Source organism: Ursus americanus, chromosome 13 (assembly GCF_024610735.1).
Source record: "Ursus americanus isolate L20-20 chromosome 13, mUrsAme1.1.p, whole genome shotgun sequence".
Classification (NCBI taxonomy): Eukaryota; Metazoa; Chordata; class Mammalia; order Carnivora; family Ursidae; genus Ursus; species Ursus americanus.
In genome coordinates this window covers 55352580-55369349 of record NC_142139.1, presented here as the reverse complement: position 1 = coordinate 55369349, position 16770 = coordinate 55352580, and the positions used below count along the sequence as shown (strand labels likewise).

Genomic DNA, 16770 nt, shown 5'->3' with positions numbered 1-16770 from the left:
AGTTCTTATTTCGCTGTCAAAAACAAATTGGTCTGTGAATTTCGCCACTTCATTTTCTCAAGGAGAAGCCACTGTCCATGTTAAGTGATCAGAGTCCCATTCCTGCCCCTGCTCTTGGCTGAGATGGATCTGGGCAGTGCCGATATGTGCACAGTTCCATATAGAGTGATCCTCATGATGTGCAGCCCTCAGGCAAACATACCTGCTCTTATCACTCCATCGAGTAGATGTGCTTCTACAGATGTTGTCAATGCTCAACTCTCAGAAGAGAAGAGCAGAGGCTAGGTCAAGTCCCACTTCCACCCCTTACTAGCAATGTGATTTTAGGCAGCCTTAGAGAGGTATACGCAATGAGAATAATGCTGGTTCTTGTCGCATCAGCTGGGTGTTAGGGATAAATGTGGAAATCCTTATAATAGCATTTAACAAGATTCTTGAACCTAGTGGTGTTGATTTCATCTCTAGAATTTCACATGGCCTTTCCCTCTCTCCCTGCACTTTAAAAAAAAACTTTCCTGAGCCTCCCATCTCAGACAGCACCCCTTGTTCAGTCACTCTCCCCTTACCCTGCTTTATTTTTCTGCAGAGCGCCTGTTTTACAGCAGTGTTTATGTCTGTGCTAGAGAATGTGAACTCTTTGTTGTCTTGTTCACTATTATATCCCCAGAGCCTAGCACATTGTTGGTTCATATTCAACACTCAGTAAATATTGAAGGAATGAGTGATTATTAGACAATCACATGAATTAAGCTTTTGAGATCCCTTATATGAATGATTTTTGGGAATATGACAGTGTAGATTTTTTATCACAATGGCCCGGAAGACTGTTCATCTCTTGGTACTTTTTTTGTACATCTGAGGACAAGGAGAGGAATAAAGAAGACTCACTGGGTAGAATGTGGTTAACTTTATGAGTTGCTCAAATGAAATTTATTTTTGCTTGGGAAGGAGAACTTGAGGTTTCCCATATTGTACTCATCCTCCGTGATGTGACTAATAGAAAGTTATTTAGGTGATGTTCAGAAATTATTTTTATATGTAAAAATCACTCTCTCTCATCATCTGGTAATTATTTTCTGACCCAAATAGTTCTTTTTATGTATGAGGTGTGGTTTTAAATCATCAGATCTTCTGAAGAGAAAATTATGAGTATAAAAACATTATTCCGTCTAGGAATAATTTCATGGAAAACCCATAGGAGAATTCTTAAGGTTCATGTTAAAAGATAATGTCCCTTTTTCATGCATGCTAACACTACATTTAAAAAATTGCTTTCCTAAAGTGTAGTCTTTATTAATTCATCTATAATTTTCATTTCTGCTGTTGGATTTTGAAAAAACAAAGGTGCCCTTAGATGATGTGTCTGTATTTGCAAAATTCTCTCTCCAGTGGCACACTGTTCTGCTAATGTAGAAAACATCAGAATGTGATATCAAAAGCACAGTTCGGTGGAATTAGGGCAGCATCCTTTCCATCTTAGCACCGCCACCCCGTACCCCCACACCCTGCCACAACACCTAATCCTCTGCCTTCTGCTCCGTGGGTAGTCAGCATCAGCTGATGATGATAACACATCCCTTAGAAGTCATTAAAGCAAGCTGTATTTAATGTGCTTAATCATTTTAGATGAACCAAGTCATCTTTCTTCTTAATCACTTTAGAGGCTGTTCCCTGAGCACCATTCAGTTAACTGAATTTTTCTGAGTGCCCAGAACTGAGCTTTTAAGAAACATCTGTAGCCGCGGCTTGCTGAGATTGTAATTTATCACTGGACTTGATGTTCTCAGTGGATCTGTCGGAGTCCAGGGATTAGAGCATGCTTTCTTACATCATGGCAGGAATAGCTGGAAGTTGTGGCCGACTGCCTCCTTAGAAGTGTAGACGTTATTCTTTCTCAGCTCATTTGTCGGCCCTCCAGACCTCAGGTGCCCTTAAAGAAGTGTGGCAGCAGCTTTGGCAGGCGTTTGGTCAGCCCACTTCACTGGCCACTGTATAAAGGGAAATCTTTATCTCCATGGAATTTAGGAATTGCAAAATGTCCTCTCTTGGTCCCTTAGCCCTGGAACTAGCTCAGTCTTTTCCCTTTCTCCCACCTGTCTCATCCTCTTTCAGTCTTGGCCTCTTGCCTCAGTAGGTGCAGCTCTGCACTAGGCACTGGGTGGATGAGATACAGGCACTCAAGAGGTAGTCCAAGGGTATAGGGTCATTTAGTGGAATGTATTAATAGCCCCTTGGAAAATGAGAAGTTAAGGAATGAAGCAAAAGCCTGAAAGGTGAGTTAAGGCCAGGCCTTGAAGAAAAATGCAGAAGAGTCTTCCTCAGGCTGGAACGAGGAGAAGGGGGTTGGGGATCAGTTGATTGGTTTTGCTCATCTGCAACCTGAGTTGAGCTGTACAGAAATGAATCCAGTGCTCCCCACCATCCTTCTCTGTCCTCTGTTTCTAACCCATGGATTAGTTCGTACTGTGAACAGTATTTGGTAAATGAGGCCTGCAGTTTCCTGGGATGCTTTTTCCCTGGAATGCTTTTTCATCATCTGGTTAAATCATTACTTTTGTCTCTTCTTTTTTCTGCCATTCTGTCTCTAATGGAACTATGTTATTATGGATTCAGACCCTTTTCCCCCAAGGGATTTTTACTGAGTATGAACTAACTCATATTCTCAAGAAAAACTCCTCAGTATTCTGTCTTTCTGTGGGCCCCTCATAATTCTATTCCCTTTTAGTGGGCCTTGATGATTCCAGTTTGAGTTTGCCTATAGAGTTTTCTAAAGAATTATTTCTCTATGAAACGTTTTATTTTCAAGCAATGTTTCCATTCAGAGGACTTTATAATGTCATTGACATCTTAGTAAAACGATGTAAAATGATGATTGTTATCTATGTTGGGTCATCAGGACATTGACACAGGTTTTAGAAATGAAGAAAAGTTACCTCTAGATCTGGTTTTCCTAGCAGAGCAAAGAACAAGTGTCAAAAGAGAAAGATTCCAGAGATGGTTTTTGTGGAGTAAGATTTCTGGGAAGAAAATTCTTTTCTACATTTGCTTGCAAAGAGACATAAAAATGGTTTTGATTATACTGAAGCTTTGTATAAAATTTTGTGGAGTTTTGGCTTTCTAATCCAAGAGATTCTTGCACAATAAAAATGGTTTGACTTCTGTCATTATTGGCTTATTAAATTTCCTCAAGGTGGTGACATGTGAGACATGTTTTAGTCCTTAACTCTGATCAAGACATCACTACCTGTAAATGATAAAAATCAAGTCTGTGGGGACACCAGGGTGGCTCAGTCAGTTAAGCATCTGCGTTCAGCTCAGGTTATGATCCCAGGGTCCTGGGATAGAGCCCTTCATGGGGCTCTCTGCTGAGCAGGGAGCCTGCTTCTCCCTCTGCCTGCAGCTCCCCCTGCTTGCGCTCTCTCTGACAAATGAATAAATAAAATCTTAAAAAAAAAAAAGAGAGAGAGAGAGAGAGTCAAGTCTGTGGATGCATAGTAAAATGCTATAATGTTTAATTCAGCATGTAAGAATTAGAGGTAAGATAGTCATAATTTCAAGAAATTAAATCCATAATCAGAAATTTCCATTTTGTCGTAAAATGTCTGCTTCTGCCTTCACCAAGCCTGAGATGTGACTTGGTGAGTTTTTTGTTTTACTTCTTTTTATCTACTTATTCTACCTCAGTAGAAGATAGTGATGAACACTGGAGTGTCCAAAACAAGCAAAAATATGCAGGCAGAAAGGGTGAAGAAAGAGAGGCAAAAGGTTAGGTTAACATTATACAAGATTTGGGAGCTAGATCACAACCAAATACCCGCAGAAATAAATATTAATTATTTAATTAATATTTGGCTGCCTCAGTGCGTAGAGCATGCAATTGTTGATCTCGGGTTTCTAAATTAGAGCCCTATGTTGGGTGTAGAGATACTTAAAAATCTTTTTTTTAAAAAATCAAACCAAAAATCAAAACTTTAACACCCAACTGCGATTATAATAACAGTACCGTCCATCTCCAATTAATGTACTTTTTTTTTTCTAGAAAGAAAAAAAGGGTTTGTTGAAGTTGCTTTCTGGCGCCTCCACCAAACGTAAGCCGCGAGCCTCCCCTCCAGCCTCACCCACCCTGGAAGTGGAGCTTGGTGGCGGCGAGTTGCCCCTGCAGGGAGCAGTGGGTCCTGAGCTGCCGCTAGGGGGCGCGCACGGCAGGGCCGGCTCCTGCCCCACAGATGGGGATGGCGCGGCCGCTGCTGTGACCCAGGACGCTCTTCATCGGAAGACCAGCTCTCTGGACTCGGCTGTTCCCATCGCTCCACCGCCTCGTCAGCCATGTTCGTCCCTGGGCCCTGTCATGAATGAGTCTAGACCTGTGGTTTGTGAGAGGTGAGTTCACTGTTCTTCCCAGAAAAACGAAGAAATGCCTAGCAAACTTTAAGCTGGAGTATTTATTCTGACATCAGGATACTTTTCCACAACCCCCGAAATTTTTTTGACTGAATTTGTAGTAACAGTCAAGCTCTGGCTTTCTTTTACCGTTTGCTGTGTTTCTTTCATGGGTTAGGCCTCCAGCCCTCTTTGTGTTTATTTTCTCCAGACAACCACTCCAGCGCTGTATCCAGATGAAACTTGTTAATCCCTGGAACTTGGTTCACATCTCCTTCCTTCTTCTTGCTGCTCTTCCATCGCCAGCAGCTGCTCCTTCGGTTTATCCCTTGCCGTTTTTATTAAACGTTGACATCATTACCTGCTAGTTGTCCAGCAGCTGGAGATTCTGCCAACTAAGAGAATTCTCTTTTTATTCTTCCTGAGCTGGGAGAGTGTGGCTCGGTTCTCAGAGACCTGACTCCCCTCCTGACACAGTGACGTGGTTCGGTTCTGCTTGGAGCTAGGAGCCTTGTTTTAGTGACTCTGGCCTTGAGTAATGATTACAGATGGGAGCAGATCTGTTTGATACAACCAGTGGGGCTCTAGGAGTTACACTGGGGAACACGATATTTGTAGTAAGACAAATACCTGCTAGGATTACATGAATTTAAAAAGCACTGTTGGTAGGCCAGGAAAACATCATGAAGTACACTAAAAATAGTGGACAGTTTTCATATAATGCATAAATAGGTTAACATTTTTTTTAAAGTGCCATTGTTTTATTGTTTCTGTAAGCTTTATTCCCTTTGTACCTGCATTTTATAAGTAAAGCAAATTTCTAATTTGTGGAGGTGTTGCATTTTGGGTAGCATTGTCAGTTACTGATTTGAAGTCTGACTATAAAATGTTATACTTTAAAAAGACTTAAATTCACCTCAAGTCTCTATTTAAGATGAACATTTGTGCCCACAAAATTTGAGGTCTTCATTCCTATAATTTGGGGGGCATGCATACCTTTTTACCAAAAAATAAACTGGGAAAGAATAAACTTCAAACAACCTACATGCACTAAGTACAAAGTACACAGTTTATTACATATTTTCATAGTGAGGTGAAATAATTTTCCGTAGTTCTAATCCGTATAGAACCAGTTTTGAAATGAACCATTGCCTTAAAAAGTGTTCCCCCCCACAAATAAAATCATTCTGTCTTTCCCCTCATTTATTGTGTTCCTGTTAAAGCTCTGAAATTTCGTCCTGCATTCACTTAATCCTTTATTCTGAGAGTCAACCTTTTTTCCTGCAGTGTTACACCGCTTTCCAGGGATAGGGCCTTCTGTCCCTGGAGTTAGTCCAGGGACTTGTTTACTTTCTTTTGGTCACAAAGGCTCCTTTTTTCCTTCCCACCCCCAGGCATTGATCTGCAGTTTTTCCTTCGTGCCTGAGTCTCTCTCTTTTCCCTGTCATTTGTGGTGTTTGTGTGACTGTTCTGAGTGATAGTTCATTTTGCCCAGCCTCTCCCTAGGCACTGGCTCTGGCACTGCTGCCTCCCTCCCCCATTATGCATTCCTTTTCAGTTGCCAGATGTCCTCAATCTCTGTGGCTTCTGCATTCCGGCCCTTTCCTCTTAGAGGAGCTCATTTCTAACAGCAGGTTCCCGCTGTTCAATGCATCTGAAAAGGAGAAATCTCTAATGCAGACAGGTGATGGTGGTTCAGGGAGCAGGGAACGCACATCAGATAGGGAACATGGAGAATTTAATGACAGAACAGATGGGCACGGGCACGCTGGAATTCTCTGGCAGGTTTTTCATATAACCATTTCAATTTTTACAAGTGGAAAAAGGGGGTCTTTGGAGAAGATTTCTGCTCGAGTTTATATTTTTATAATCCATATGTTCAATGGAATATTAAATATAATAGCCAGCCTGACCAACTTTTCACAGCCCCTTTGCCTTCATACAATGATGGTGATCATATTTATTTAACGTGTATTCTTAGGTCTGCCTGATCATAAAAACAATAGGGGAAATGTGTGGAAACAAGTTGTACAGGAAAACAACTTATCCACTGGGAATGAAATTTTTTGGTTAGTAGAAAGCTACCAAGTATATCATTTAGGGATTATCTGTTTTGATATTTCAAAATTTTTAACATAATAAAAAGTACTTATTGCTAAAAATGAAGGGAAGAATAACGTTCACATCAGTATGATTTGGAAAGTATTTCAGGATCTTAAGAGTCCTTGATTCACAATGTAAATATCAACAGCTCCTGCTCAGGCCAAGTGCAGAAGCCTGGGGTTCTTCTGGTAGAATTTTTACTAATAGAATTTCATAGAAGTAGTTCTCATTGTATAGTATTGGTACAGTATAAGATAGGATTCCCCCACAGATTATAATGAGAGCAAGCATAAAATTTCCCCTCAAACCATGACTCTGCCCCATAAATCTAAAGTAAAAGAATGTGAGTAGGGCAGCCAGTGCCTTCAATGGAAAGGAGGATTCATGTGACACAAAGACTTAAAGCAGTCTCACAGTAAGAAAGGCTGAACCTTGAGGTGTGTTGACAGGTCTTGGTGTCAGCTGAGACAATTCTCTGAGGAACAAAAGGATCCTTTTGTGTTTGTTAGAGAGGCTGAGGAAAACAAGCAAGCAATGCTCTATCCTGGAGGCAGAAGATGTATAATTGATGACAGCAGAAATAACAGAACAAATATCTTAGGCTCTATTTTAGGTAATGGAGAAAAAATAATTAGGAAATTGCAAAGAGAGAATAGAAATAAAATATTTCAGAAGGGATGGCAATAAAAGAAAGTATATGTGACAGGCTTTTCTTTTTTCCTCTACTGAAAAAGAATAGATAGGGGCTTAAGGAGACACAGCACATCATCTCTGTGTATTTTGAAGCTTAGGAATTAAACTGATAATCACATACCTATAAACCCATCTCCTAAATTGGAAAAGAACCTATGATCTTTGATCAGGGATTAAACTAGAACACTTGGAAACACACAAATTGGATAGAGATAGATTTACAGAAAGTTAGTTGGATTTAACCAGCATGATTAATTTGAGTTAGTGACAATGAACCCACTGGGTGAAGCAATGGATATAATTTACTTGGACTTCAAGCAAAGCTACAAAGCGAGCTAGTGTGGTTTTGCCAGTGAAATACTTAATTGGATATTAGATTGCTGTAGCAACTGGCAGAAAGCAGTGCGGGTTACTTACCCAGACCAGGGTGATGGCAGAGTGCCTCCCAGAGCCACAAGGGGTCCAATTTGGGCTGTACCAGGAGAGATTAGAAACAACAACAAAAATGTGTGAATTACTGAGAATGCAAGAGAGGCCAGAAAATTAAGGAAATAGAAAATTTATACAAATAAAAGATTGCAAATGTTCATTTAGGTGGAAGACTGAACATCATAGCACAAGCCAGGAAGACTGGCAGTGGGTATCAGTGGAGCTTCTTTGTACAGCAAGCCTCTGTTTCTTGAATTCCCCCTTTGGTAATTGTCACAAAAACTGAGGGTTACAAAGCCACCAAGAGGCAGAAGCCCGTTCAGGACCAAGTGTGTGAGCCATGCTGTATACCTCACACTGCCTCCCAGGTGCTCTGTTTAAAGGCATACTTTATAACAGCGAAGGAACCACTCAGCTTTTGACATTTTTTTCATTTTTCTTTTTTTCCCCTAATCTTTCCATTATTTTTTATTTGCTTGCTTATTCATTTATCTTGTTTTAAATTGTAGTAAAATATACATAAAGTTTACCATTTTTTAAGGTAAAATTCAGTGACATTAAGTACATTCATATTGTTGAATAAGCATCACCACTATCCATTTGTAAAACTTGTTATTCCAAATTGAAACTCTGTACCCATTAAACAGTAAGTCCCCATTCCCTCTTCTGGCAACTCTTGACAACCACCATTCTGCTTTGCTGTCTCTATGAGTTTGTCTCTATAACTGTTGTTATAGAGACAGTCTCTATAACTGTTCTGGGTACCTCATATGTGGAATCGTATGATTTTTGTCCTATTGTGTGTGGCTTATTTCTCTTAGCATAATGTTCTCAAGGTCCTTCCATGTTTTAGCATTTGTCAAATTACATTCCTTTTTAGGGAGCTTTCACCTTTTTAAAAATAGTTTTACTATACCTTGTGTCTTTTCTTTTGTCATTTAACATGCTTGTTAAGTAAGAATTATCACAAGGGGCACCTGGGTGGCTTGGTAGATTAAGTGTCTGAATCTTGATTTCGGCTCAGGTCACGATCTCTGAGTCATGAGATGAAGCCTCACATTGGGCTCCGCTCTGAGCGTGGAGTCTGCTTAAGATTCTCTCTTCCTCTCCTTCTGTCCCCTCCCCCATTTACATTCTCTCTCTTAAAAAAAAAATTATCATGAACTATGCTAAGTGGTATGAGCCATATAAAGTGAATTTACCATCATCTCACCCCTCAAGCAGCTTATGGTCTGGGAAAATAAATGAGACAGGGATACAGATGGTAACAATGCAATGTACACTGCGCTAAGTGCCATAAGAAACGTACACGAGGCCTCTGGGATCTGAGCAAGCATGCAGTTACTTCCAGCCATGGGACTAGAGAAGATTTTGCAAATTGAAACAAGGCTGTGGGAAGCTGATCAGGTGTGGATGGGCAGGGGCATCGTCACAGGGAGTTCCCAATGGAAGGAACCACATGAGCCAAGGAGCGGAGAGGTAAAAGCCATATATTCAGGTTTAGAGGCATGTTTGACACCTTCATGGAGATCATTGTAGGTATAGATAGAAAGATGAAGGTCAGGTCTTTGAGGACTTTACACACCAGGCTGAGGTTTAACCTTATTCACAGTTATTAGAAGCCAGTAATGATTTTTGAACAATAGATAACTACAAGTAGAGTTGTGGGGCGCCTGGGTGGCTCAGTCAGTTAAGCGTCTGCCTTTGGCTCAGGTCATGATCCCAGAGTCCTGGGATCAGGCCCCCACATCAGGCGCCCTGCTCAGCGGGGAGTGGGCTTCTCTCTCCGCCCCTACCCCTGCTCCTTCTCTCTCACGCGCACTCTCTCTCTCTCTCTCTCAAGTAAACAAGTTAAATCTAAAACAAAACAAAACAAAAACTACAAGTGGAGTTGCCAGTTAAGAAAGAGTCTGTCAGTTCTGTGCAGAATGGAATGGGGGCAGAAGAGATGGAGGCAGGGAGGACAGGTAGATTATTTGACCATGTGGAAGATCATGAGTTTGTCCACCAGGATGGTGGCAGCAACAATGAAGAGAAGTAGTTGGGGTGCAGATTTTGAAAGTGGGATTAGCGGGTCCCATGGAGGTTATGGGAGAGGGGTCTTTGACTCCTGAGGTTCAGAACTTCCCCAAAGCCCCACTCAAATAAAGACAGGCATAATCCAAGTGAGGCAGAGGGTAGAGGAACAGATGTGAAGGGCCTCTGCAGCTGCGCCTTTACATCTGTTTGTTGGTCTGTAAACATTCTACTTTCCATGCCTGAGATAGTTGGCCAGTTGTGCCCAGAATTTGGCCTAAGAGTCCATGTTCGAAATCTGTGTGCAAACTACCTCACAGGGCTCGAGGCCAGGATCAGAGCTGGAAGATTTCTAAGTGGAGTCTGTTACCGCTGCACCTGGTAGTCTTCATACAATCAGGACTGTGTCACAGTTTCCATTATGCACATGGTTTCTTGTTCCACCCCCAGAGGTTTATAACTTAGCAATGAAAATTTGCTCCCACTGGGAACTTGGCAGGAAGATTATGTTCTTAGCCTAGCAGCAGTTCTAGTTCAAAAAATTTTTTGACAAAATTGTTTTAGTGCATTTTATAAAATGCAAATATTAATCTAATTCACTTCAAGTTTTTCAAGAACTATTTTTGTTCCATTTTACCTTTAAGGCAGCTCACAGAGAACCGATGGGGAATACATTTCATGAGAGATCTACTCTGAATGTGATTTGAGTCACTTGTAGGCTTCTTTCCAGACTTACAAAGCTTTACTCAAATTTTAACTTGCCCCAAATGGCAACTTGTTACATTGCTTTTTACATGAATTTTTAGCATGTTGGCATCAGACTTGAGAAATCTTTTCATCTGGATCCCTTCCTTCAGATAAGTCTATGATGAAATTATTTGTCCTGCTTTTAAAGATAGCAGAGAAGGAATTCCAAAACCTAACTTTATCATGCTCAAGTGTCAAGTCTCATTATTAGGCAGTTCTTCCTTAGGCTGTGGCCTGAGCCTTCTCCTGGGTAGAGGTGGCCATTGACTTCCTGGCCCATCCTTCACCCCCTCCAAGCACCAGACAGACCCTTGCCTGCTTCTGCCTAAGCCGTGTCATCCCAATGGGAGCTAGAATTTGGGAGTATAAACTCTATAACAAACACCATGCTAAGAGCATCACACTTATAATCTTACTCCATTACATGACAATACCTGTTTAAGTTACAGCAATCTCTTTCTACAGATAAGGAAGCTGAGACAGAGAGCAGAGATAACTGGCCCAAAGTTCAGCTACTCCAAATGACCTTTAAGGCTACAGCAACCCCTATCCCAGAGCTTCACACACAGTGCCGTGCCTCCTCCCTCAGTTCATGCTTGATTGAACCCCGAGCCTTATGGGTTCAATGCGTTAATTCATCTTTGAATTAACTGAACCTTTCTTAGAAATAAGTCAGCCTCCATGCTATACTTTTGCTTCAGACCTTGGAGGATAATTTAGTTCATGTGCCCAAAGTAGCTCAGGAACTATTTGGGCAATCACTTGACTTTTGTAGAGATGCCTTTTTTTTTTTTTTAAGAGAGCAATAGTCTGGGGCTCTTGCTGTGGTCCTTTTTAATGAGAGTTGGTTCTAGTTTTTATGAGATGAAGATTGGTGAAGCTGGCAATCTTCTGGAAGGACTGGGCTCTAATGGGCTTCATATCTTAGGGGCAGTTCTATAGAATTTGTTATGATTAAGCTATACCATTCTTTACTTAATAGTCAAGAGTGGGTCCTCTGAGGCTATAAACTTATTTTCTGACTTTAAGAACCAAACGAAAATAAAAATCACCTTTATGACTGAATACTGCATAATAGCAAATGGAGAAAGATGTATGTTCACATTTTTTAGTTATCTATTGCCGTGTGACAAATTATGCCTAAAATTGAGTGGCTTAAAACAACAATAAACATTTGTTACCCCACAGCTTCTGTGGGTTGGCATCTTGGGAGTGGCTTAGCTGGATGGTTCCAGCTTGGGATATTTCCTGAGGTTGCAGTCCAGATATCAGCCTCAGCTGTAGTCATCTAAAGGCTTGACTAGGGCTGGGGGACTGTCTTCCAAGGTGGCTCCTTCACATCACTATTGTCGAGTTAGTTGGCTTTTAGAAAGAGACCTCAGTTAGGGGCTCCTGGGTGGCTCAGTCTATTGAGCATCCGACTTGGTTTTGGCTCAGGTCGTGATCGCCCAGTTGTGGGATCAAGGCTTGTGTCAGGCTCCGTGCTCAGCGAGAGACTTTGGAGGAGACTAAGGAGAAAGGAAGAAGGGAGGTAGATAGTATTAAACCAGCAAGGCTTCTGGGGTTCTTAAGTGATAATTATACCTTTTCCCACTAATATCAGAGTTGAGAACCAATAGAGAAAGAGACACAGTTATCAGACTAATGGAGATCAGAATGTCAACCTCATTAGTGGTGGTGCTGGATTGTGTTTGTGGCTATGGTCCTCCCCTCCCTGTCTAGACCTTAGGACAGCCTGCCAGAGAGAGAATTTGGGTATATAAAGCAAATAAACTTCCTTAGGATTGCTGCCTCATCCATGTTAAGCCCCAGTGTAAGGGACACAGACAGACTTCCAGACCTACTTCTAGAAGGCTAGCCTGACCCCTGACCATTCCGTGCTTCCAGTGTGGAAGCAGAGGCAGAAAAGAGACACAGGTAGTTCAGAGAGGACTGAACCCACCTACTCAACTGCTTCTCTTGGTCTCACCAATCAAATAAATTCACTCCTTTCTTCTTGAGGAAGAGGGAAGGACAGGGCATTTCCTCCTAGGAGATGGAATAAACTTTTCTCTATAGGAGGGGGACAAGAATAGCTTTCCCTGTAAAGGTCACTCAAACCAGTTTAGGTCATCAATAGTGGGCTGTTAAACACATCCAAACTCTATTAAAACCTAGTCTCTACAATACAGAGAATAGTTCTATTTTGAGAGTTGTTTTACAAATGTTAGAAACAAACTTGTGTTACTTCCTATTCTGTTTATGTTTAAAGCTGTGTTAGACCAGTAGTACACCTTTTTTTTTCTTTTGCTATTTTGAGTGGCTTTAACTAAAATATATCTCTTTTTTCTAGGCACAGGGTGGTAGTTTCCTATCCTCCTCAGAGTGAAGCAGAACTTGAACTTAAAGAAGGAGATATTGTGTTTGTTCATAAAAAGCGAGAAGATGGCTGGTTCAAAGGCACGTTGCAACGTAATGGGAAAACTGGCCTTTTCCCAGGAAGCTTTGTGGAAAACATCTGAGGAGACTAACATTGAGAAGCTGAAAGTCACTTCACACAACAAAATAGCACAAAGTAATTTAATGGAAAGAGCACATTTGTGGACTTCCAGATGGTCAGGAGATGAGCAAAGGATTGGTGTGTGACCCCAGTGCCCCCAGCATGGTTAGGCCAGCCAACAGTGTGAATGAAGAAGCTGTGTGTGTGTGTGTGTGTGTGTGTGTGTGTGTGTGTGTGTGTGTCCGTGTCCTGTCACTCTGGATTCTGATGTGTAAGGTGTGCCTTGTACTGTCTGATTTACTATACAGAAAAACCTTTTTTAAAAAGATATATAGCTAAAATGGACAATTGTTTACAAGGCTTAACTAATTTATTTGCTTTTTTAAACTTGAATTTTTCTTGTAATAGATAAATTCTTTGGATTATGATTTTAAGAAATTATTAATTTATGAAATGATAGCTAAGGAGAAGCTGGATTATCTCCTGTTGAGAGCAAGAGATTCTTTTTGACATAGAGTGAACCCTTCTTTTCTCCCCTTACTGATGTTACTTTTTGCTTCTTTAAGACAAATGCCAGTTCTCTAATTTGGTTTCCCTCTTCAGGAAACCAAAACATATAACTGAATCAGTATCAATAAAGGCCTGGGGTAGGGAGACAGAAACTTGAGAGAAAAGAAGTTAGTGATTCCCTGACTTTCTGGTTTGGTCAGGAATCACCCTTAACACACCTAGTCCTTGATATAATTTTGTGGGTTTTTAATTTCCCTAGGATGAAGTCAATGAAGTGATAAGGAAAAATAAAGCACCACCCTTGAACAAAAATGTATTCAGAAATATATTTAGTTTGATAATAGAAGGAGCTCAATTCATTGGTTGGAAATTGGGAAAATTGAAGTTATACTCCTGAGAATGGCTATGAAATGTAATTGCCCATTTTTACCCCAAGTGATCTGCATGCCCAGGACACAATAAAACGTTTGTGAGATTGTGGTGGTAAGTGATGCCCTTGTGCTGAAGTCAAAGGCTATAAGAAACACTGTGAAAAGTTTACATTCATCCATTGTGATTCTTTTCCCACCGTCTTGCATGTGTTACTGGATTCCCACAGTAATATAGACTGTGCATGGTGTGTATATTTCATTGCAATTTCCTGTTGAGGTTAGTTTGGCTCAGAAGTGACCAATGCAGGAGGTGTAAAATAAACAGTGTTCTTTTCGCTCCTGACCAAGGTCTCTGGGTATACTCCCTCCCTCCCTGGCTAAGGCATCCATCAGCCATTATACAAGTCGTTAGTGAAAATGTTCCTTTCTGTCCTCCCAGCTGACTGATGTAAAGGATGAGCCAGGAGACTGCTCCTGTGACAGTTCCCTTGCGGCTCTGGGAGGCCTTGCTCCAGTGAAAGTGCCCACACCTTACAGTTGCAGCAGGATCCAGCTGAGCCCGTCTTTTTATATCCATTCTTTGATGTCATTGGCCTCTTCTCCCCATTACATTCCGGTGCCACGTAGTTGTGGGTCTGGGTAGTCCTAAAAACAAAAGGAGGGAAGAAAGCCTGGTAGTGAATGAAATTGTTGCTATAGTTTTCTTGTGGGGAAAAAACAAAAACAAAACAAAAAAAAAAACTTTTCATTTTTTACTCTTAAGAATTACAACTGGGAAATAGGAACATGAACTGAAAAGTCCTCTTGCAATAGCAAGAGGTTTCATGGTCTTAAAAAGATATTATGTGGTTGAAAATGAAATCATTCCTAAATTAACCTTTTTTTTTTTTATAAAACACTGTACATTATGTTCCTGTGTGATGAATTTTTAAAAAAAATACTTTACTTGGATATTCATGTAATATATAAAGGTTTGGTGAAATGAACTTTAGTTAGGAAAAAGCTGACATCAGCTTTCATCTGTGTAAGTTGACACCAATGTGTCATAATATTCTTTATTTTGGGAAATTAGTGTATTTTATAAAAATTTTAAAAAAAGTAAAAAGACTACTACAGCTTAAGATAATTTTTTACCTGTCTTTTCTCCATATTTTAAGCTATGTGATTGAAGTACCTCTGTTAATAGTTTCCTGGTATGAAGTTGGTTAAAATTTCATCTGTTAATAGATCACTTAGATAATATAATGTATGGGTTTTCTATTGGTTTTTTGGAGACCGTAGATGGAGATTTTGTAACAAGGGCTTGTTACACAGCGATATGGCAATGATAAAATTGCAATTTATCATTCCTTTTCGTGTTAATAATTTGAAGACTGGAGAAAAGGTTCAAGATTAAAATTTGATGTTCAATCATTATGTGTCCCTTGCGTTAATTCTTAACATTTTTTTCTTTTTTTTTTTTTTACCTGAGACACATTTGATGTAATTTCTACTTCATAAAAATTCTTTGCATATATCTCAAACAGGAGATGTCTACAATAATTAATTTAGTGGTTATGATACATTTTACCTCTTCAACTAACAAAACTTCTTTGGTTAGTTCCCCAAGAAGTTTAAAGTCTTCTTAAAAGAGCTTGTGAGTTTTACCACTTCTGCTCCCCTCTCCCTCTTAATGGCAACTAAAATGTCTGGTGGCCACTAGAAGTTGTTTCTTAGCCATAGAAAGAAGTACTAGACCTATAATCCAACTGTGTGATAACCAGTAGGTCTCAGCAAAGCATGGGAACATCATCTTTAGACTATGATTTTACTCTTCCATGGAATGCCAACAAGTTGTAAGTTTAAAGAGACCATGTATGTCCATGTATGTTAGAAAATATTTTCCAAACCTAACTTTTAGTTACTATCAAATTAGTTACCAGAATTAAAAATCAGGAATTCCAGTTTATAAATCATAGCTTTGCCAAAAACTACCTTTGTGACAACCTGGCCAAGTCAATTATTACTTAGTTTCCCCTCTCCTTCCCTGTCTGCCACACTGAGTGAAGGTAAGGAGCTAAGGAGGCAAAATCACTGGTTTGAAAAGTGCTATTGTCGTATGTGGCTTTATTTTCATCTCTTGTTTCGAATATTTCCACTCATTCTCTTGGAGTACATGCGTATAATGCCATTATTGGGTCTAATTAGACTTAGAAGGGGCAAATTATGGTGGTGTTTCCAACTGCTATGCATTTAACTTTGTGTTCCTGATGAGAATAGGACATTTTTCACAGCTCCAGAAGTTCAGGTGAATATTTCAATCCAGAGCTCTAAGCAACATTAGAATTGAAGTTTGGAAAATGCTTTTAATAGATATTAGGCTAAGTTGTGTGTATCCATGTGAAATTTTTAAAAAATTTGTTTGAACCAATTAAGCTATGTCCTTATCAAGGTAGCATCCTACTGAAATTATTCCTTTCCAAGAGAAAGAATTTGCCAAGCTACCACAGTAAGAGAGAGGATATTTACAAAAGAGATTAGCCAACGTCCAGGCTTAGCAAGGCCTTGCCCTTCACTAATTCCTGTGAACTGCAGACTATAATGCGATATGCTCTGGTATATATGGATATATCCAATGGGACTTCACTCTGTTCCTGGGAGTAATTATTATCAGAGACATAAGCTATTGGAGTGGTAACCAGCCAATGTGAACTGTGACAGTTTTAAAATACTCTCTCTGATTTACAAATGAATGTTTCTTTTAGTTCTTTTGTGTTTTTTATTAATAACTTTCTGGCTTGGCTTGTTTCAATTTCCAATTTGAAAATTCTACCTTGGTCTCACTCAGGGCAAACTCATCGCACTGTGATGATCCAGACATCCAATATTGTCCTGCAATTCACATTAATCTTTGAGCCACCATTCAATACTATTATTATATAGTAAGACTAATTTAGTGATACTGTTAAGTCTCCAAAGACAACAGAACTATCCCTATTGGTAATCAGTGAGCCGGATGTCACTGCTATTGCTTCCAACTTAAATAAGAAATTTCATTCCAGA

General features: G+C 40.0%; 1 protein-coding gene across 2 annotated transcripts in view; it reads left to right on the top strand.

The window, feature by feature from the left end:
• The window catches only part of SH3RF1 (SH3 domain containing ring finger 1), a 177075-nt gene extending 161933 nt beyond the window's left edge, over positions 1-15142 (top strand). For both annotated transcript variants that reach the window (XM_045798678.2, XM_087866578.1), the window contains 2 exons: positions 4040-4380; positions 12701-15142. In XM_045798678.2, coding sequence (XP_045654634.2) covers positions 4040-4380; positions 12701-12869 — 510 coding nt within the window. In that variant the 3' untranslated portion in view covers positions 12870-15142. The remainder of the gene's footprint in view (positions 1-4039; positions 4381-12700) is intronic.
• Positions 15143-16770: the final 1628 nt, after the last annotated feature.